Raw genomic sequence first — 22,114 nt, forward strand, 5'->3', positions numbered from 1 at the left:
GGACACGCAGGGTTCTGTTTAATAGATCTAGATTTCGTCCCCAAGAAGGACGTCGCAGACCTTCCCTTCCTGCCACTGAGGACAGACACACGGGAGGTTGTCAGGAGCAGGGGCGCTGGGGATATGTCGAGGCGGCAGGAACAGTGTCTCATGGTGCAAGAGGTGCTCACAGACATGCAGGGAGGAGGGCGCGGGGCAGTGTTGCCATCCTGCCAGAGACACGGACACCAGGAGACACCCTTGTGCGCAAATACTAATCTTGGATCCCGTGCTTTGCTCAAGGACGCGGGCTCCCAGAGAAATGTGGTTCCAGGCTGTGCGGGGGCCACGCAGCGTGAGGCTGAACCTCGCCCGGCCAGAGAGCAGGAGGCGCGGGAGCCACAGAGCCCATCCAGACGGCACAGGGCTCCCATGCCAAATCTGGGATGGTGTGCGCCACGGAGTCACTATCACACTAATCATTTACAGTCTCCTGGACAGACTAGGGCTCTGTGAGCCCATGGTGCTTCCCAGACGGACTAGGGCTTCCTGAACCTGCAGTAGCACACGTAAAGGGTGAGAAGGGAAGGCTCTTCTGGAACCCCAGCAAACACATGCTGGAGTGACCACAGCCGGGCAGAGTTTGATGAGGAGCGGGGTACTGAGGTCCTCACAGAGGCCGTTCTCACAACACAGGGTAAATGCTGAGTGAATGGGGGACACAGTTGGATGAACGGGGGACACGGCTGGGTGAATGGGGGACACAGCTGAGGTGTCCTGGCACAGAGGGCGCCATTCCTGAGCCTGTTCATGAAGCACCCCAGAACCCCGGGCCTGTCTGGGCTGTGGACACAGGAGGGGCAATGGGCTGCTCCTGGTCGAGGCCTGGCCTGCATTGCTGCCCTGGTGGAGGGTCCCACCTGCTGTGCTCAGCATGGGGTCCGTGGGCTCTGTGACAGGTATGCAGATGCAGGGCAGACACACTGGCAGGAGTCTAGGGGATCTTGTGTTCTGCCACTTCTTCTAAGTCTGAAATGGTCTCAAAACACGTTACTTTGAGGAGTGCCTGGGTGGCTCAGTCATTTGAGCCACTGACTGGCTAAGGTCATGATCTCACGGTTCGGTTCGTGAGTTCCAGCCCCACGTCAGGCTCTGTGCTGACAGCTCAGAGCCTGGTGCCTGCTTTGGATTCTGTGTCTCCTTCTCTCTTTCTGCCCCTCCCGTGCTCAGGCTCTGTCTCTGTCTCTCGAAAATAAACGTTTAAAAAAATTTTTTTTTTAAAACATTATTTTTGGGAAAGCAGACAAGTGACTGTCTCTGGGGTGCCTTGTGGACATGGTGGTCGGGGCTCTGTCAGATTTGGGGTGTTCTCTGCACGTGTATAGGTCATGTCCATCCTTCTGCATGGAGATGCTGCCTTCGCCGGCCAGGGCATCGTGTATGAGACCTTCCATCTGAGCGACCTGCCGTCCTACACAACTCACGGCACCGTCCACGTGGTCGTCAACAACCAGGTAACCCGGGCTCCAGGCAGCCTCTGCATCTTGGTGGCAGAGACCACTGAGGCCACAGCATCGGGTTTGTGGTCAGACCCTCCCAAGGGCCCTTGTGCTCATATTAGTCTTACCTAGGGTGGCGTGTGTCAGTTTTTTAGCATAGTTGCTCTTTTCTGATTATAAAAATACATGTCTTTTTATAAGAATGTGGACAATGCATTGTCTTTTTTCTTTTTTTTTTTTTTTTTTAATGTTTGTTTACTTTTGAGAGAGAGGGCGCAAGCAGGGGAAGGGGAGGGGGGACCAAGGACCCTGCACCAAAAGCACAGAGCTGACGCTGGGCTCAAATCCATGAACTGTGAAAGCATGACCTGAGCCAAAGTCCGACGCTCAACTGACTGAGCCACCCAGGCGCCCCTGGATCATGTTTTTGATGTCAGATCTAAAGAAACTTTGCCTTGCCGAGGTCACGAAGATTTTCCCCCATCTGGAAGTTTTACAGTTTCATCTTTTCTATAGGGTGTAGTCTGTGATGTATTTGGAGTTTCAAGGTGGGTGTAGATATCCACTTGTTCCGGTACAGTCTGTGGAAAGGACTGTCAAATGAATTGACCACGTGACTGCAGGTGTGTTCTGCCTCTGTTCTTTTCTACTGATGTGCATGTGTCCCTTCTGCTGACACCGCGTTGATGACGTAGCTCTGCTGTGTGTCTGGAGGCCGCCGTGGGAGTCCTCCGGATTTCTTCCTTCTTCACATTGTTCTGGCTTTTCTAAGTTGGTAGCCTTTTCATCCAAACTGTAGAAGCGGCTTGTCGGTTTCCACAAAGCTCTGTTATTGTGATTAGAAGTGCGCTGGCAGGTATGTCCGCTAGGGAGGGGCCACAGCTGCAACAACATTGAGCCTTCTGATCTAAGAATACGTAAATCTCTCCATTATTTTGATTCTTTTTAATTTCTGCCTAGGTATTTTGTAATCCTCCAAGTATAGATCCTGCACGTGTTTTGTGAGACACCTAAATATTTCACTGTTTGGGGGCTATCATAAAAGGTACTTTTTAAACACTTTAATATCCAGGTGTTACTAGGATATAGAAATAGAGTTCAGTTTTGCGTTTTTTATCCCACAACTTTATTAAACTCGCTTTTACTAATTTTTTTGTGATAGTTTGGAATTTCTGTATTAACAGTCCTGTCTTGGCGACAGTTTTGTTTCTTCATGTCCAACCTACATACATAAACACCTCGTGTTTCTCTTTCCTGTTGTGCGGCCAGGATGTAAGCAGAGCATGGAGGGGGGAGGGAAGACGTCCCTTCCTTGTTCCCCATTTAGGACAAAAGTGCTCAGTCTTGGCCGCTAAGTGTGGTGCTTGCAGTAGGTTTTCTGTCCGTGCCTTTGCAGGCAGTTCCCAGTTTGTAGGCAGTATTTATCACAAGGGGCTGGTGTTTCTTAGCAGATGCTTTTCTGCGTCTCTGAAGATGGTCAACTGGTTTGCAGACAGTGAATCCACTCTGAGCGTGGGACTCTTGTGTCCGCTCACACACCACGTGGCTCTGTGGTGTTCTGGCCGTGTCAGCCTGGTCTGGCTGTCCAGGGTAGCACTGGCCTCATAAAGTAAGCTGGGAACTTCTCCCTCGTCTTCTGTTTTCTGGAAAAGCCTGTGTAGAGTGGGTGTTAACTTCCTCTGTAAACACTGAGTGGAATTTGCCGGCAGGAGGCTTGGTGGCCCGGAGTGTTGGCCATGGGAAGGCCTTTCCCTTGTCTTTGCGTTCAGGGCTTGATTGCATGGCACCTGATTTCTTCCCGTCTACCCTGTTGGGGCTTTGCTCCACGTTTTCTCTGTCTCAGCAGCTTTACTGAGCTGGGATCCCCACAACGGACAGTGGCTTCTGGTGTCCTCACTCTTGTAGAGCATCACGTCGTCTGAAGAAACTCTGTGTCTCTTAGCTGTCACATGCTTGCCCCCCGTGCTCCCCAGGCCTACACAGCCATTAGCCACATCATAGTCAGGACTTCATCCTTGTGATGGCCATGGATGGCTATCCTGTGGCTTTGTCAAGTGCTGTCCACCCACGTGTCTGTTGACGGACATTTGGACCGTTCGTACCTCCTGGCTGATACACATAACGCTGCTCTGGGTGCAGGCTTCTGTGTGGTGCGTACCAGGAGCGGGGTTGTGGGGTCACATGGTAGCTCTGAGTACCCTCTGGAGGACCCCACAGACTGTTTTCCCAGGAGGCCGCCATTCCCCCCATGTCTGCAGTGTCTGAGGGCTCCCACTTTCCCGGGTCTTCTCTCACACTTCTTACTGTCTCCCTTCTGTCTCAGCCATCAAAGAGGGTGTGAACTGGTTTTTGCATTTCCCTAATGACTGACGATGTTGAGCATTTTCACATGTGTTTATTGGCCATTTGTAGATCTTTGGAGAAATATCCACAAAGATTTTCTGCCCATTTGTAAATTGGATTCTTTGTTATGAGTTGTGAGAATTCTTCATATATTGTGGATACAAGCCCTTTATCAGATAAATGATTTGCAAATGTTTCCTCTTTATGGCTTTTTCACTTTCTTGAGTTGTTTTTTGAAGCCCGAACAAACGTTTTGTACTTTTCCTCCTTTGTTTCCCTCTAAGCTCTTATGTCTGTGACCCCCTGGAGTTAACTTTTGGGTGTGAGGCAAGGAGGGGGGGCTTGCCTTACACCTCACCACCTGTGAAGAAGACCGTCTTTCCCCCACCCACGTGACTTGGCATCATTCAGCTGCTTGAATCTGTAGATTTGTATCTTTTGACAAATTTGGGGAATTTTCAAACATTGTATCTTTTTTTCCAAACCACCTTCACTCCTTTTACCCATGCTCCTCCCCACTCCCACGTCTGGCAACCACCAAAACGTTCTCTATGAGTTTGGGTTTGGTTTTAAATTTCGCATACAAAGGAGTTCATACAGTATTTGCCTTCAACTTATTTCACTTAGCGAAATGCCCTCAAGGTCCATGCGTGTTGTCACAGATGACAAGATTTCTTTCTTTGATTTGTTTTTGGGTTTTTTTTTTATGTTTATTTATTTTTGAGAGAAGGAGGGGAAGGGCAGAGAGACGAGGATGGGCAGAGGATCAGAGGATAGGAAGCAGGCTCTGTGCTGACAGCACAGAGCCTGATGCAGAGCTCAAATTCATGAACCTCGAGATCATGACCTGAGCCAAAGTGGGACGCTTAACCGACAGAGCCACCCAGGCGCCCCTCCTTCTTTGATTTCCTAATAATTTTCCATTGTATATATATTATATCTTCTTTATCCATTCATCCGTTGATGGCTACCTGGATTATTTATGTGTCTTGGCTATTGTAAATAAATCTGCAGTAAACATAGGGGTGCATGTATCTTTTTGAATTAGTGATTTTGTTTTCTTCAGATAAATACCCAGAAGTGGAATTACTGGGTCATAAGGTAGTTCCATTGTTAACTTTCTGAGGAACCTCTGTACTGTTTTCCGGAGTGACTGCACCAGTCTGCGTTCCCACCAGCAGTGAATGAGGGCTCCCCTTTCTCTGCATCCTCGCCAACACCTGTTGCTTCCTGAGTTGTTGATTTTCGCCATTCAGACAGGTGTGAGGTGGTATCTCATTGTGGTTTTGATTTGTATTTCCCTGATGATGAGTGATATGGAGCATGTTTTCATGTGTCTGTTGGCATCTGGATGTCTTCTTTGGGGAAATATCTGTTTAGATCTTCTGCCTGTTTTTTAATTGGATTGTTTTTTGCTGAGTTGTATCAGTTCTTAATGTATTTGGAGTATGAATCCCATATATACAATTTGATATACAGTTTGCAAATATTTTCTCCCATTCCATGGCTGCCTTCTCATTGTGGTAATGGTTTCCTTCGCTGTGCAGAAACTTTTAGTTTGATAGAGCCCCACTTGTTGATTTTTGCTTTTGTTTTCTTTGCTTTTGGTGTCATTTCCAAAAAGTCACTAAGACTAACATCCAAGAGCTTGCAGCCTATGTTTTCTTCCAGGAGTTTTATGGTTTTCAGGCCTTACATTCAAGTCTTTGTTTTGAGTTTATTTTGTGTGTGATGGAAGAATGTGGTCTGGTTTCATTCTTTTGCGTGTAGCCGTCCAGTTTTCCCAATGCCGTTTGTTAAAAAGACTGTCCTTTCCTCATTGTATATTTTTGGCTCCTTTGTCATAACTTAATTGACCATAGAGGTGTGGGTTTATTTCTGGGCTCTCCATTCTGTCATTGGTCTATGTGTCTGTTTTTATGACAGGACCACTGTTTTGATCATTACACTTTGTAGTATCATTTGAAATCAGGAAATGTGGCACCTCTAGCTTGGTTCTTCCTTCTCAGTACTGTTTTGGCTCTTCGTGGTCTTGTAGTTCCATATAAATTTTAAGATTGGTTGCTCTATTTCTGTGAAAAATGCCACTGGTATTTCTATAGGGATTGAATTAAATTTGTAGGTGGCTTTGGGCAGTTTGGGCATTTTAATATTTATTTTGCCAATCCATGAGCATGGTATATCTATTTGTGTCGTAATCAGTTTCTTTCATCAGAATGTCCTCAGTTTCCAGAGGACAGATCTCTCTTACCCCCTCTTTTATATTTATTTCTGCAGACAGTGTCTCTTACTTCAGACATTTATTAAGCCCCACCCCTTCTTTCTGGGTCTCCAGCGGCACCAACGTCAGACACGTTGTTAGACCCCACATTTCCTGAGGCTTTGTTCATGGTGCCCTTCAGTCTCTATTTCTTGAGATTTGGGGTGATCCCAAGGTCACTGATTCTTTCCTCTCTGCCCTGTTCCACTATACAGACCTCCATTCAGTGTTTTCCCCCAATTTCCTTTACTTTTCAGTTCTAAACTTCCACTTAGTTCTCTTTATGTCTCCTGTGTCTTTGCTGAGAGCTTTTATTTTTTTCACGCGTGCCAGGCATGTTCGTAATTTCATCAAAGTGTTTTCCTGACATCTTTTGTGATGTCTTTGTGAGGTGATTCTAACGTGTGTCATTGTGGTGCTGACTGCCGATTGCTTTCTCTCACTCCATGAGGTTTTCCCAGGTGTTGGTGTAACATTCCACTGGTTTTCAAATGACATTGGGATGTTTTGAGCATTGTGTTGTGAGACTCCGATCTTACTTAAATCTTCTGTGAGGCTCACCTCCTAGGCATCTTGGGTGGTGGTGGGGAAGGGCCACGGTGTTTTCTGTGGGCTGGCTGCAGCAGGGTGATGATTGTCTAATAGTGTCTTGGTCCTCTGGCTTTCCTGCCTGTGCCTGCTGGTGTTAGTTTATTTATTTTGAGAGACAAGAGACCGTACAAGCAAGGGAGGAGCAGAGAGTGAAAGAGAGAGAGGATCCCAAGCACGCTCTGCACTGCCAACACAGAGCCCAGCGAGGGGCTCGAACCCATGAACCGTCAGATCATACCTGAGCCAAAACCAAGAAGGCTGACACTTACCCAACTGAGCCACCCAGGCGCCCCCTGCTGGCGTTGCCGAGCAACCTGCTCCAGCACCCAGCCCAGGGTATAGGAGGAGACGTCCTGGGACCTGTCACTGAGTCACTCCTCAGGCCCTATGGTCCCTGGCTAGTCTGACTTCTGTCTACCTTCAGAGTTTTATGTTTACTCTACAGATAATGTCCTGGGGCTTTCGTTGTCCTTGGTAGGAAGAATAGGGAAAGGTTCACCTCCTTCATCTTCCAGAAGTGCAAGTCCCTATGAGAACATTTCTTTTAAGTATAAATTCCGTTTCTTTAGTATACATAAGACTCTTCAGGTCTGTTTGTTCTTGAGTGAGCTATGGTAATTTCTTTCATGTAAGTCGTACAATTACAATTTGTGTCCTTAGAGTTTGTGATGTTCTGTTATTAGCATCTGTCCTGGAATCCCTTATCTCATTCCTGATATTGATAATTCGTGTCTTTTCTCTTTTTGTTTTCAATTGCTGTGGCTGTAGATTGGTTGTTGTTTCCAAAGGGACAGCTTTGGCTTCATTGCATTTTCTGTGTTTTCCTGTTTTTCTAGTTCATTGATTTCTGCTCTTTGTTGTTCCTTTCCTTCTATTTGCTTTGGATTTAATGTAGCCTCTCTTCCTGGTTTCTTAAATCACTGGGGTGAAACCCTCCTTCTCTGCAATAGAAACATTTAATAACATTCCGATTTAAGAATCACGTTACACAAAAACGGTACAGGTAGGCCTTTGGTGTGTCAGACTTCTTGTGACAGAAAGCTAAGCATCCTGGTTGCACCTGCCTGAGGCCGGATCCAGGGGAGAGTGTCCTAGGATGGTGGTGTCTGGAAACTACCCTCCCAGGAAGCTGGGCCCGTGTAGCCCAGAAGATAGAAGGCCCAGGAAGCATGAGGGCTCCCTTCCTGTGAGCGAATGATTCACACAGAAAGAATGTGACAGCAGAGTCGGCACCATGGGTGCTAACAACCAGAAATCAGGTCTCGGTGGAGTGACAGGAAGAACTTCAGCAACCAGCTCTGTTCCAGCTGGGGACCAGCCGCAGGGCTGAGGGAGACAGGGCTCCAGCCAGGGCTGACCTCAGGGTCTCTGGCTCTCACACCAGCAGTTCCAGTCAGTGGGATCTTCCCACTGGTGCCCTCACGATGTCTTTAAAGACATCGCTAATGCAACAAGACCAGACATGAAAATTTCCATCCCTAGATCAATGGGGAGCTGGTTACATAATTTATGGTGTACCCACATGTGTGTCATATGGCTTACGTGAATGAACGCATGAAAATTAATATACATGAAATGCTCAGAATAGTGCCTGGCCCACGAATAAGCACTGACCTAAGTTATCGAAGTGATTAATACCACGCAGTGAAACTGTTTCAACCGTTTCATACACTGTTGAAATGACCTACAAGATCTGTTACGTGCAGAAAGATATTGTGTGTAAACACCTATCTCCCTACGTCTGTGTGCGTGCACACCCACAGAGCACACCGTCTCCACACACACGTGTGTGTGCCCACATCCGTATGTGCTTAAAGACACAGAAGCTGGTAACTGGCGGACATTGGGGTGGGGGGCAGCCGAGGGCCTGAGGTCTTAACCTTCCAGAGCAGTTTCCTTCCTGTGAGGCGCTAGAGACGGCACGCATGCTGTGATCACTATTCAGTTTAGCAAGGGTTTTCTTTAATCTCTTCACTGATTCTGATGCCACAGTTGATGGCGTGCATGGGGTCGGTAAGATCTGTAGCAGGAGAAGTGGCTGCCGTCCTGGCCCTTGTCTTGCTAAGAACGTGCCTCAGGTTCAACCTTCTAAAATTCTCTCCTGAGGAAGCCTTCGGGAGCTAAATATTTTTCTGTGTGTGTCAAAACCATGTTGGTACAAGAGTGCGAAATAAGCTATATGCCTGACGATAGAAGCCTTTGCATAACTTTTGGCAGAGCCATAGGAGGCAGTGCCGTATAAACGTTAGAACATCTGATGTCTTAGAGAAAGAGTCCCTGTGCAGTGAGAGGAAGCACAGGGCACTTGTTTGTGCTGGCAGGAGCATGGGGCACAGACACGCATGCTCACACTTTTGAAGAGCAGTTTACTGCTGTTCGGAAATGTCCACAGTGCTCGCCCTGTGCCTCAGTTCTCCCTGCTGGGAGAGTTCGCACATGAAGTCCATGTTGCTGGACCAACCCTGTGTAAGAATGTGTCCAGCAACAGCGGATTGACCACAGGCCACCAACATAGACAAATGCCAGTGCCTTGGAAAACCGAGGAGGTGGGGAGCCTTCCAGATGAAGGGAGACAAGACTGGCACGGGGTGATGTGCTGGATTGGACGCTGGACCAGGGGCAGAAAGGTGGGTCATCAGGCACAGTGTGTGTGGACACCGTGGGTCAGGTTACGTATTTGGGACATGGAACTGCTCAGGCTAGTGAGGGCATGTCCCTGTTTTAGGAAATGGGGATTCTACAACTCAACCCTGAATGCTTCAGGAGGAAAAGTGGGGGTTACGGTATGGTTAGGGTTAGTTATTATAGGCTGTTAGAGAATAGCATTCAGAATTTTAAACATAGGTTACATGTGTACATATGCAAAGAAAAACATCAAGATATTTCCACTGGCTGGTGGAAAGATACACAACTTTGTTTAACTTTTCATTTTTTTATACTGTTTTCCAAACTCTGTATATTGAACATGTATTAATTTTGTTCATAGAATAAGAAACAAAAAAATTTTTTAAAGACCTAGGGGCACCTGGGGGGCTCAGTCAGTTGAGTGTCTGACTTCGGCTCAGGTCATGATCTCACAGCTTGTGAGTTTGAGCTCCAGGTCGGGCTCTGTGCTGACAACTCGGAGCCTGGATCCTGCTTCGGATTCTGTATCTCCCTGTCTCTCTGCCCCTCCCCCGCTCCCTCGCGCGCGCATGCTCGCTCTCTCTCTCTCTCTCTCTCTCTCTCAGAAATGAGTAAACATTAAAAAAATAATGATGTAAATTTACAAATAAATAAGTAACCCTAAACAGGTACTTGGGGACCTGGTGGGGCTGGTGCAGCCGGGTGGCCGCCAGCTGGTGGCGCTCTGCCCACCCTGCCTGGGTGTCCCTTGCAGATCGGCTTCACCACAGACCCGCGCATGGCCCGCTCCTCACCCTACCCCACTGACGTGGCCCGCGTCGTGAATGCCCCCATTTTCCACGTGAACGCGGACGACCCAGAGGCCGTCATGTACGTGTGCAAGGTGGCAGCCGAGTGGAGGAGCACATTCCACAAGGACGTGGTGGTGGACCTGGTGAGCCACCCCCGTCTGCGCCAGGGAGAGAAGGGCCAGGCTCCCTGGCGCAGATTCGCCTTGCTGCCCCTCCCCAGAGCTCCCGAGGCTCCAGTCTGGGTGAGCCATGCCCAGGAAAGAAAGTAGCTGGGGTCTCATCCCAGGGTGTCCCCAGGTCGCTCTTGTTCCATCTCCTGTGACAGAGCAACTCTGGTGTGAAGGAGACATAGACCCTAATTCTAGAGGAGGTGCACTGAGGCATCACACAGGAGTTGGGGGCAGGTGCTTGTGTGTCTCTGACGCTGGCATCTTGGGCTGTGTCCAGGTGTGCTACCGGCGCAATGGCCACAACGAGATGGACGAGCCCATGTTCACGCAGCCGCTCATGTACAAGCAGATCCGCAAGCAGAAACCAGTGCTGCAGAAGTACGCGGAGTTGCTGGTGTCCCAGGGCGTGGTCAACCAGCCTGAGTACGAGGTGAGTATGAGGTGCGGCCAGCCAGAGGCCCCAAGTGAGAGCGTGTGCAATATTTACAACTGTCACTTCTTGACTGTCCTGCGGCTGCAGGGAGCTCACAAAAGAGGTGGGTCCTAAGAGCCCAGGGGCGGGCGGGGGCAGGTAAAGGGCCTGTTGTGGATCTGGTCACTCCTGACAGGTTAAGAGGGGCCCGTGCCTATGCTCAGGGCACAGAGGCAGGAAGGGCTGGCCTTGGTGGCCGTGTGGAGGTCAGGGCTGGCGATGGGGTGGTGCTGCAGGCCTCCCCTCTCCCAGTGGTGCTAGGAGTCCTATGAACTGAGCCAGTTTGCAAGGAAGCCAGTGGGGTGGGGGTGGGGGCTCCCCAGACTTGGAGAAGAAGGTGCTGGGCATAGAAAAGGACGGCAGCTCCTCGCTGGTCTCTGAGTGGTTGTGCACACGGGGACCCTGGAGCCTGTTGCGCAGCGCCCCCAACAGCTGTGCTGTGCCCCGCCCTCCAGGAGGAGATCTCCAAGTACGACAAGATCTGCGAGGAGGCCTTCACCAGGTCCAAGGACGAGAAGATCCTGCACATCAAGCACTGGCTGGACTCCCCCTGGCCTGGTGAGCAGCGGGGACGTCACCATGCGCCCCTCACCCACCCCCACAGCGCCCCCAGGGCCCACAGTTTGGTTCCGGGACGGTGGTGGCTGTGCGTCAGCTGGGCCTCCCATCATAGGCTTCTTCACCCTGGACGGGCAGCCGAGGAGCATGACCTGCCCGCCCACGGGCCTGACAGAGGACATTCTGACGCATATCGGGAACGTGGCCAGTTCCGTGCCCGTGGAGAACTTCACCATTCATGGAGGTGAGGAAGCCTCTGCCCCCGGGAGGGGAGTCAGGACCCCAGGGGCTGGGCCAGAGGAGACACCACAGGCTCTCATCACGAGGGGGTGTGACGGGCAGCTGGTGAGCCTCGTCTCTACAGGGCTGAGCCGCATCCTGAAGACACGCGGGGAGCTGGTGAAGAACAGGACCGTGGACTGGGCCCTGGCGGAGTACATGGCTTTCGGCTCCCTCCTGAAGGAGGGTATCCACATCCGACTGAGCGGCCAGGATGTGGAGCGAGGCACCTTTAGGTAACTGCGTGATCTCGTGGCCCCAGTGAAGTGCAGGGGACAGAAGGGGAGGGCCCTGGCGTTTATCCTGAGAAGAAAATCACTGCTGGGAAGCAGCCATGCAGTCCCGTTGTTGGCCCAGACACACCCCTTCCCTGCTCCGATGGGGGCACTTCGGCTGAGAACGGGTTACTGCCTGGGTCTCCTCGTCGGTCCAACGCCCTGCAACTCCCTCGTCTACCCTGTGCTGTTCTACCCCAGCCACCGCCACCACGTGCTCCATGACCAGAACGTGGACAAGAAGACCTGCATCCCCATGAACCACCTCTGGCCCAACCAGGCTCCCTACACCGTGTGCAACAGCTCGCTGTCTGAGTACGGGGTCCTGGGTGAGTGCCACGTCCGTCAGGCCCAGCCCTTGCTGCCCCTGCCCGCCTGCCTGTAGGCTCAGGTCCACTCTCCTCCCTCCACCCTCCTCCTCCGCGCTCTGCAGGCTTCGAGCTGGGTTTTGCCATGGCCAGTCCCAACGCCCTGGTCCTCTGGGAGGCACAGTTTGGTGACTTCCACAACACAGCCCAGTGCATCATCGACCAGTTCATCTGCCCAGGACAGGCCAAGTGGGTGCGGCAGAACGGCATCGTGCTGCTGCTGCCCCACGGCATGGAGGGCATGGTGAGTCCCGCCCAGGGTGCGGTCTGCTTCCCCCCGCCCCCCAGGGCAGGTGGTAGGTCCCACTCCACCTCTGGAGGGAAGCAGGGGTGCCAATGCGGGTCACACCGGCTCAAACGCCCTGCCACCTCCCTGTCCCCGCCCTGCGCCTAGGACTGTCCTCACTGCCGAGGCCCCACGGGAGGAGCCGTGTGGAGCCAGGCTGTGGGCCCTGTCCTGACACAGAAGCACCCCTCCATGCTCTGGGGGCAGGAAAGGGGTCGAAATGCCAGCAGGTCGATGGAAGTTGGTGTTTTTCAGACCAGAAATGACCCAAGTCCGTTAAGGAAGAGACATTGCAAATACACCTTCTGCCTGTAACTTGTGTGTCTGGTTCCAGGGTCCAGAACATTCCTCTGCCCGGCCAGAGCGGTTCCTGCAGATGTGCAATGACGACCCGGACGTCCTACCAGTGAGTAGAGCACCCTCCCCCCACCCCCACCCCGGAGTGAGAGGCTCTGTCCTGCTGCTGTGGGTGCTGCCTCGGGGGCCTGCAAGGAGCAGCTGTGCACAGATGGGTTCAGGCAGATGCTGTAGAGGAAAGTTCTGGCAATTTCAGGACTGACGGAGGGAGGGAGGGAGGGAACAGGACACAGAACCTCAACGAGAGCGTGTGGCTGCTGCCAGAGCTCCTGGTGGGGTCCCCTTGTGCGCGCACCCTCCCAGGGCAGCCATGGTGCCTGAGGCAGGGCTGGGGCCTCTCCTTCATGCTGCAGAACCTGGAGGAGGCCAACTTCGACATAAACCAGCTGTACGACTGCAACTGGATCGTCGTCAACTGCTCCACGCCCGGCAACTTCTTCCATGTGCTGCGGCGGCAGATCCTCCTGCCCTTCCGGAAGCCGGTCAGTCAGGGCATCCCTGTCCAGAGGCCGGGCCTCAGGAGTCCAGGGCCCCTGCCCAGCAGGGGGATGGACCTGTGGGTGGGGGATAGTGGGTGCTACACCAGGCAGGGTCCCAGTGAGCGGGCTCCTGTGCGGGGCGTTAAAGGGGAAGTGGGTGTGAAGGACCCACAGTCCACAGAGCCTGGCTGTGGGTGGGGACCCCGGGGAGAGGCTGGGGGCCCAGGGCCAGGGTGCCGGCACTCAGCGCAGCTGGGAGAGTGGATGCGGGGCTCCTGGCCACACAGTGGGCCTCCCTCTGGACCCCATGGGGCCTGACCCATCATGGGCCTGTGCTCCTCCATTCCAGCTCATCATCTTTACCCCCAAGTCCCTGCTGCGGCATCCCGAGGCCAGAACCAGCTTCGACGAGATGCTCTCAGGTGGGTGTGCCGGGGGTAGGGTGGTGATGGTCTCCTGCGGTCGTTGCACACACACCAGTGAACGCGACGGCCCAGAAGCCAGAGTTTGCGCTTGGGTGTTGTGCCCCCGCCCCCGTCTGCAGCCTTTGCCTGGGCGCCCCAGGCCTCCTTCAGAGGTGGCAGAGCAAGTCAGCTAAGATCTCCCCCACTCTGAGGAGGGGGGCCTGCCATGAGACCCACAGAGACCCCAGGCCCCTGGGCCGGGCAGCTGCCTTCATCTTCAGTCGAGGTGAAGCCTCCCCAGTCTGTTTGAACCCCCAGACCCAGTGGCTACCACCCTGCTGCTGTGCCTGGGTCACCCGGTAGGGGCCCTGCACGCAGGTGCAGCCGTGCAGCTCATGTCCTCCTGTGTCTGGCCATTTGTGCTCCCGTCCTGCCCCACAGGCGTCACAGAGCAGGTGCTGGGACCGTTTCCGCCCTGTGGCTGTTGACCTACCCTGTCTGGGCGGTCCGCTCAAGTGGACTGTTCATCCTTTGGTGCACATGGTGTTGCTCCCACGTTCGAGCAGTTGAGAGTGACACTTCCGTGGACGTGGGTGTACAGACGCCTCTTCTGGAGTCTGCTTTCCACTCACTCGGGCGCATCCCTGAGGCGGGGACCCACGTAATTCTGTTCGTGGGATTTTGAGGAACTGTTGTCCACGGCGGCCACGCCATCTCACGTTCAGCCCGCCAGAGCTCGTCTCTACACTTGTGTGACAGTGATGCTGAGCCCCCTCACGCACATCTGCTGGCTATCTGGGCGTCCGCTTTGGACAAGCATCTGTGTGTGGTTTCACCTGAGTTTGAGTTAGGCTGTTTGCCTTCTTGAATTGTGGTTCTTGGTGTGTGGAGGTTACTAATCCAGCATCAGGTACGTCACTACGGAATAGCAATAAGCCTGACCCCCCAGGACACGCGTCTTTGTTCACTTGTGTCTTCAGTGCTTTTCAGCAGCACCTTACAGTTTTTATCCCAAGTCCTCACCGTCTCCGGTTATCCCGTCGATGCTGGTGCACATGGGCTTTCTGGTTCATGTTTGGATTAGTCGTTGTTAGTCTGCAGAAATGCAACTGAGCACTGAGTATGGACGTTTTTATCCTGCAACTTTGCTGGGCTGGTTTATTCTAATCTCTAGGGTTTTGGCCATCTACACACCGATTGTTTTACCTTTTCCTTTCCCAGTTCAGAGGCCTCTCATTTTCCTTTCTCCCCTCACTGGTCTGGCTGAGACTTCCAGCATGAGGTTGGGCAGGAGTGGTGGCCGTGGGCGTCCCTGTCTTCTTCCTGATCTTAGAGGAAGAGCTCTGTCACCCCCAAGTCTGGTGCTCGTGGTGGGCTTTTTGTATCTGGCCTATATTCCACAGGCAAAGCTCCTGTAGCACGATTGTGCATGTGTCATGTGTGTATCACTAAGTAAGACCCTTTTCTGGATGCCCCTTCCAGAGGGCAGTCTGGTTCTCCTGGCCGGGCCAGCGCTGGAAAGCTGAGTATGTGTTCCAGCTATGCAGAAGGTTCGGTGTTTGTACCTCGTGGGGAATCTGAGCCGAGTGAGCAGAGTTCGTTGCCCTCCTGTTGGGAGGAAGGAACCGGTGTTGCTTGCTGTCTGGGTCTGGCCTTGCCTACTATGCACTGCACACGATGTGCTTCTCAAGGCGCTCTGGGTCCGGAGGGATTCCAGGGCCCCCTCCCCCAGGCTGGTGCTCGTTCAGAGCTGGTGTTCAGAGCTGGTGTTCTCGCGTGGCTGCCCCGGGGGCCCGGCTCCTGCACGAGCAGCAGCAGCGGGCCCTGGGTGCCCTCAGCCAGGTCCTGAGAGGACCCCCGGCCGTGGGGATTCTCTTGTAGGAACCCACTTCCAGCGGGTGATCCCAGAAGACGGCCTGGCGGCTCAGAACCCAGCAAACGTCCGGAGACTTCTCTTCTGCACCGGCAAGGTGTACTATGACCTCACCCGCGAGCGGAAGGCCCGGGGCATGGCCGAGCAGGTGGCCATCACCAGGATTGAACAGGTGGGGGCAGATGGCACTGCGGTGGGGGCCAGCATCCCTCCTTGCCCGAGGCCCCATCCCCTCTGACGGGAACCCCTCATTCCACAGTTGTCCCCGTTCCCCTTCGACCTGCTGCTGCAGGAGGTGCGCAAGTACCCCAACGCTGAGCTGGCCTGGTGCCAGGAGGAGCACAAGAACCAGGGCTACTACGACTACGTGAAGCCGCGGCTGCGCACCACCATCAGCCGTGCCAAGCCAGTGTGGTGAGCAGGGGCTGGGGGCGGCCCTGGAAACTGACTGCCTTGGGGGCAATGGGGGCGGGGCCTGGGAGCTGGCTCAGCGGGGGCTGAGGCTCTGGGCTCACTGTGCCCCCACGGTACCCCCCCTCCCCCCCGCAGGTACGCTGGCCGGGATCCAGCCGCGGCTCCAGCCACTGGCAACAAGAAGACCCACCTGACAGAGCTGCAGCGCCTCCTGGACACGGCCTTCGACCTGGACGCCTTCAAGAACTTCTCGTAGACGCTGCTCAGGCCGCCTGAGCCGCCACCCTCCACACCATGGCCGCCCCTCGCTTCTCCACTAAAGAATAGTGCCTCAGCGCTGTCCGCACCTCTGCTGTCCACCGCACCGCACACCCTGTCCCGCTTAACATTAGGCTGCTATACCCCCCAGTGCTTGGCCACCCCCCAGGCCAGATGCCCCCAGGCACCATGACTTCTGTCCGGCTGAGCATCCCACGTGGAGAGGGGCCCTTGCGGATGTCCCAGGAGGGTCTGCCGTGCCCCGGCCCTCTCGCACTGCAGGCCCAGCCTCACACCACCCACCCCAACCCCCAGAGCGGCGGGAGAGGGCAGGCTCCACTGGGGCCCCCACTGCGTGGTGAACCGAGGCGCTGGGTGGGGCTGCGGGCGGGAGGTGGCCTGCATCTGGCCTGGCACAGAGAGGGCGGGTCCGCTCTCTGCGGCATCCACTTCTGGCCCTCGAGAGGGGCCTGGGCCACTCGTGGGGCCTGTGCACACTGCACCCACCTGGGGCCAGGCCACTCCCAGGCCACAGGATGTGGGGCTCAGGGCCAGGCCAGGGCGTGGCCACTGCCTGCCCCCTGCACACACACCCGCCCCCTCAGCCCACCCTCGTGTCCCGCTTCTCCCGACACTAATGCTGTGGAGACGGAAGCGGTCTTGTCTGGGCCATGCCGTAGCCGGTCAGGGGGTACAGGAGGTCCGGGGCCAGGGGCGGCTCCCCTCACCCATCACAGGGACAAATCTGATTTATTTATTTTGGTTAAAAAAACAAAAACAAAACCAACTTTGCATTGCATTTGGCTTGACCCATAAACGAAGTTACCCTCAGGCCGTCTGTGTGTGGTTCTGTTACCCACCCACCCCCCCCACCCCCATCCTGCCACAGAAGCAGCCTCTCACTGCATGGCCCTGTGTCACAGGTACAGATTGTGCCCAGTGGTCCCTCCTTAGACCCCGGGCTGGTCAGCCTGCTCCCCGACGAGTTTGTGCCCCTGGACAACCTCTGCAGGGGAACCAGCCACGCGTGCAGAACGCCCGGGGCCTGGTGTCCCCTCTTGACAAGAGCCCCACCATCTTGGGCTCACAGCACACCATCCTCTGCCTCCTGGGGGGTCAGCAGGTTCCAGCACTGAGCGAGCTGAGGGAAAGGCCTGAGTGTGGACACGGGCTAATGGCCACCCCATCTTCTAGGACACACTTGGGTCCCTTGTTCTTGAAGCCTCTTGGAATCTCTTCGTGTTGTCCCGTGTGCTCCTTGTGGCTTGGCCGTGGGTCCTCCAGCCCTGGTGTGACTGGCCACACACAGGCAGAGCTGGGTGTGGGGTCAGGACAACAGGACCAGCAGGGCGCTGCATCTGATGGAGTCGGCAGGGTGGATCAGGGTTAAAGGAGGCAAAAAATGAGAGGCAGGAGCCCCTTCCCTTCCCTGGGGTCCCCTCTCCACTTGCTGCAGCCTGGGAGGCCTGCGGTGAAGGAATGTCGCCTCTCGATGCCACCACCTTGTGGTTGGCGCGTAGAGCGAGAGCCGCTGGGGGGCGCTTTGACAAGGCGCTGCTTAGACCTCGCTGGGCAGCTGTCTGCTCACCCTTCGGTCGCCCCTACCTCTGCGCGAAAGAAGAGCATCCTGCCTGCTCCGACAGGGCTTTGGGGAGGGCGAGTGTGAGCATGCACCTGCTGAGGGGTGTTTCTGGACAGAGAGGCCCTTCGGACACCCGCACCAGCTTGAAACCTTGCTGTGCTGGGGGGCCTGGACCCGAGGGGGCTGCAGCCCCAGGACAGGTGACCTGGGCAAGGAGGAGGTTGGGGGGGGGGGGGGGTGGCCCAGGTGCGGCTGACGCCTGACCGATCTTAGGCAGGTATGGGGTGAGGTGCCCACCCAACTTCTCCAGTGGAAATAGAGGGAATTGGAATCAATGTGGAACCTATTTCTGCCCTAAATTAGGTGGGGCAGTGAGCTCCGCCCTCCCCCACCCCCCACCGTCAGCTAGTATTCAGTTGGGCCCAGACCCAGCAGAACGATAGAAAATGGTCTGGGGCCACACTGCCCACACCCCCACCTCAAGCTCCCACTGTCCCTTCAGAGCCCATGTCACATAACCCCCCATCTCCCAGCCCTGACGACTTCATCACCTCAGGGTCCTTTTCCTTTTCTTTCTTTTAATGTTTATTTACTTTTGAGAAAGCAAGAGACAGTGTGAGCGGGAAAGGAGAACGAGAGGGAGACACAGAATCGGAAGCAGGCTCCAGGCTCCGAGCTGTCAGCACAGAGCCTCACGCGGGGCTCAAACCCACAAATCACAAGATCATGACCTGAGCTGAAGTTGGACACTCAACTGACTGAGCCCCCCAGGCGCCCCATCAGGGCCCTTTTCTTAATTGAGAGGTAATTGATACATGCTGTTATAGTCCAGGTGTATAACGTGGTTCCATGTTACTAGCATCTGTACCATACATACTTACAATTAGTTTTTCTTACGACGAGAACTTTTCAAACTTACTCCCTTAGAAACTTTGAAATACGCATTAACTACAACCACTGTGCTGCGCGCTGTACCCCAGAGCTCGCTCACAGTGTAAGGAAATGTGTCCCTTGTGACCCGCTGCGCCCAGGGCCCCCCTTTCACTGCCCCAGCGTGTTAGCCCCTGTGTGCCTGGGATAACCACCCGGCCTCAAGCCCTCCCTCTCCCCGTCCCCCCGTCTGCTGGGGTCAGATGGGCAGGCAGAGGCCCCGTCTCCCCAGCCCAGGGTCCCCCTGCCTTTGGTGGCCCTTGGCTTGGACACACGGCCCCAGGGTGTTCCTGCCGTCTCCCTGGTCGGCTGTGGCCACCTGAGGGAGTCTCTAGGGCTGTGCTCTCCCCTCCGCGCTGGGACCTTCTTCGCCTTGGGTACGAGGGGGTTCAGATTTCCTGCTGCCTCCTTGGCTCCAGATCACGATTAGCCTTAAGAATGGGGTTTGGCAGCCCCAAATAGGGACATTTATTTCTTCCTTTCCAATAGACGTGGTTTTTATTCCCTTTTCTTGCCTTGTCGCACAGGCCGGAGTCACGTCACCATGCTGGACGAGGGCCGTGACGGCAGATGGCTTGCTTTGCTTTCAGTCAGGGAGAAAGAGCTCAGTCTTTCAGCATTAAGTATGATCTTAGCCACAGGTGCTTTGTAGACTTCTTTATCTGGTTAGGAAGTTCCCCTCTGTTTTTATTTTTCTGGGAGTTTTTATCCTAAATGGTGTTGAATTCTGTCAAATGCTTTACCGACAGTGATGGTCACAATCATGTGATTTTCCTTCATTAGTCTGTCATGTTGGTTGGTTTTTGAACATTGAACTGTCCTTGGATCCCTGGATGAACCTCTGCTTGGTCACGATGTGTGATGTCTTTTATACATTGATAATATTTTGTTACGGACGCTCTTCCATGAGGATTCTATTCTCTATGCAGCTATCAATCTATAGCTTCTTTGAGTGTGTTCTGCGTTCTTTACCAGTCTTGCTAGGGATTGGTCAACATTATTGATCTTTTCAAGAAACCAGATTTTTGTTTCATTAATTTTCTCTGCTTAGCTTTTCTGTTTCTGGTTCACTGATTTATAGTCTTTATTATTTATTCCTCTACTTGCTTTGGGTTTATCTTGCTCTTCTTTTTCTAGGTTCTTGGGTGAGAGTGTAGGTTATTAAATTGAGACTTTTCTTCATCTCTAATTAATGCATTTACTTCCATAGATTTCCCTGTCAGCACTGCTGTTAGCTGTGGCTCGCAAATTTTGATATGTTGTATTTTTTCATTTTCATTGAATTTGGTACATTGAAAAAGTTTTCCCTTGAGACTCCCTCTCTAAAACATGTGTTGCTTCCTGTTCTCTTTCTGTTATTGATTGCGTTGATTCCATTGTCCCTAGAGAAAGGCACTCTATATGACTTCAGTTGTGTCAAATTCACTGAGATTTGTTTTATGGCCCATGATATGGTCCATCTTGGTGTGTGTTCCATTGGCACTTGGAAAGAATGTGCATTGGGCAAAGTGTCTCGTCAATGTCTATTAGATCCTGTTGGTTGATGGTTGTTGACTCCTTCTACATCATGATGGATTTTCTCTCTAGTTTTCCATAGTTGTTGAGAGAGAGATGGTGAAATCTTCAAGTACAGCTGTGGTTTCTCATTTTCTTCTTTCGTTCTTAGTTTTTTGTTCACTTATTTTGTAGCTTTGTTGTTTGGTACATGGATATTTAGGATTGCTGTGTCTTCTCGGTAGATTGGCCCTTTTTTCATTATGACTCCATTAATTCTCTCTACTCTGAAGTCTACTTTATCTGATGATAATAGAGCCACCTCTGCTTTTCTTTGCTTAATATCTCCAGTTATATGCATATCTTTATCTTTTTCCATTCTTTTACTTTCAACCTGCTTATAAGTTATTTTTTAAGTGAGAGTCTGGTAGACAGCATGTAATATTTATCCATTCTTCCAATCTTTATCTTTTAATTGGTATATTCAGACCATTTACATTTAGTGTAATTGTTACTATGTCAGAGCTTAAGTATGCCATGTTATTTTTAATTTCTGTTTGTTCTTCCTGTTTTTAATTTCTATCCTTTTTTTCTTGCCTTTCTGTGAACTACCATGTTTTTTATAATTCCATTTTTATTTATCTGTGGTGTTTTTGACCACTGATATTTGTCTATGGTATAGCTTCTTAGTGGTTGCTGTAGGTATGACATAATGTGTACATTACTTGTCACAGTCTATTGGAGTCATCATTTTAACAGTTCAAGTAAAGTGCAGAAAATGTATTTCCCGGGGTGCCTGGGTGGCTAGTCGGTTGAGCGTCCGACTTCAGCTCAGGTCATGATCTCACAGTTTGTGGGTTCGAGCCCCACGTCGAGCTCTGTGCTGACAGCTCAGAGCCTGGAGCCTGCTTTGGATTCTGTGTCTTCCTCTCTCTCTCTCTGTCCCTCCCCCACTTGTGCTCTCTCTCTCTCTCTCAAAAATAAATTAAAATGGTAAAAAAATTTTTTTTTAGAAAATGTAGTTCCCTGTACATCCCTTTACCCTTTCCACTTAAAATATAATCGCCCTAAATATTTCCTTTGTGTACATTTAGAACCACATCAGACAGTGTTATAAGTTCCGCTTCAACCACCAAACACAATTTAGAAGACCTAGTTCTATTTTACTTAAAAACATGGTTTGCTCTCTGTGTTGTTTTTTCCTTTCTGATGGTCAGACGTGCTTTCTTTTATCATTTCCCTTCTGTTTAGAGAACGTGTTTCAGCTATTCTTTTAGGGTAGGTCTGCCGCTGATAAATCTCTTACTTTCCCTACATCTGAGAATGTATTGGCTGCCTCTTCATTCCTTGAGGATATTTTTGCTGCTTTTGCAGTTCTTTTCTTTTAGTGTTTGGAAATGTGTCACTTCCTTCTGGCTTCCCTGGTTTCCAATGAGAAATCCTGTCACATTAATTGTCCTGCTGCATGGAACAGTGTTTCTCAGTCTTTAGTTTTTAGAAGTTTGCTTATGATATATCTCAGCATAGGTCTCTTTGGGTTTATCCACTCTAGGACTTGCTCACCTTCTCGAAGCTGTATGTGTTTGCCTTTCGTCATATTTGGAGTGTTTTCAGACACTATTTCTTTAGGTGCTCTTCCAGCTGCCCTCTTTCTCCTCTCCTTCCAGGACGCTGATAAAAACAAACGTTAGATCCTTTGTTCTTGTCCCACAAGTCCCTGAGCTCGGTTTTGTTTCGTTTTTCCAGTCAGTTTCTCTCTGTTGTTCAGACTGGGTTCATTTCTGTTGTTCTTCCTTCCAGCTGTGCCATCCTCTGCCCTCTCCATTC

The 22,114-nt window shown here is 52.3% G+C and overlaps 1 protein-coding gene across 6 annotated transcripts in view; it reads left to right on the top strand.

Moving 5' to 3' along the window:
- Positions 1-17,113, top strand: part of OGDH (oxoglutarate dehydrogenase) — a 65,833-nt gene extending 48,720 nt beyond the window's left edge. For all 6 annotated transcript variants that reach the window (XM_030307604.1, XM_030307606.1, XM_030307601.1 and 3 more), the window contains 14 exons: positions 1,365-1,493; positions 10,052-10,231; positions 10,536-10,688; positions 11,186-11,288; positions 11,404-11,532; positions 11,653-11,803; positions 12,044-12,171; positions 12,276-12,454; positions 12,831-12,902; positions 13,207-13,335; positions 13,682-13,754; positions 15,618-15,781; positions 15,869-16,023; positions 16,159-17,113. In XM_030307604.1, coding sequence (XP_030163464.1) covers positions 1,365-1,493; positions 10,052-10,231; positions 10,536-10,688; positions 11,186-11,288; positions 11,404-11,532; positions 11,653-11,803; positions 12,044-12,171; positions 12,276-12,454; positions 12,831-12,902; positions 13,207-13,335; positions 13,682-13,754; positions 15,618-15,781; positions 15,869-16,023; positions 16,159-16,279 — 1,866 coding nt within the window. In that variant the 3' untranslated portion in view covers positions 16,280-17,113. The remainder of the gene's footprint in view (positions 1-1,364; positions 1,494-10,051; positions 10,232-10,535; positions 10,689-11,185; positions 11,289-11,403; positions 11,533-11,652; positions 11,804-12,043; positions 12,172-12,275; positions 12,455-12,830; positions 12,903-13,206; positions 13,336-13,681; positions 13,755-15,617; positions 15,782-15,868; positions 16,024-16,158) is intronic.
- The last annotated feature ends 5,001 nt before the right edge of the window (positions 17,114-22,114 follow it).

The sequence above is a fragment of the Lynx canadensis genome, chromosome A2 (assembly GCF_007474595.2).
Source record: "Lynx canadensis isolate LIC74 chromosome A2, mLynCan4.pri.v2, whole genome shotgun sequence".
Taxonomy (NCBI): domain Eukaryota; kingdom Metazoa; phylum Chordata; class Mammalia; order Carnivora; family Felidae; genus Lynx; species Lynx canadensis.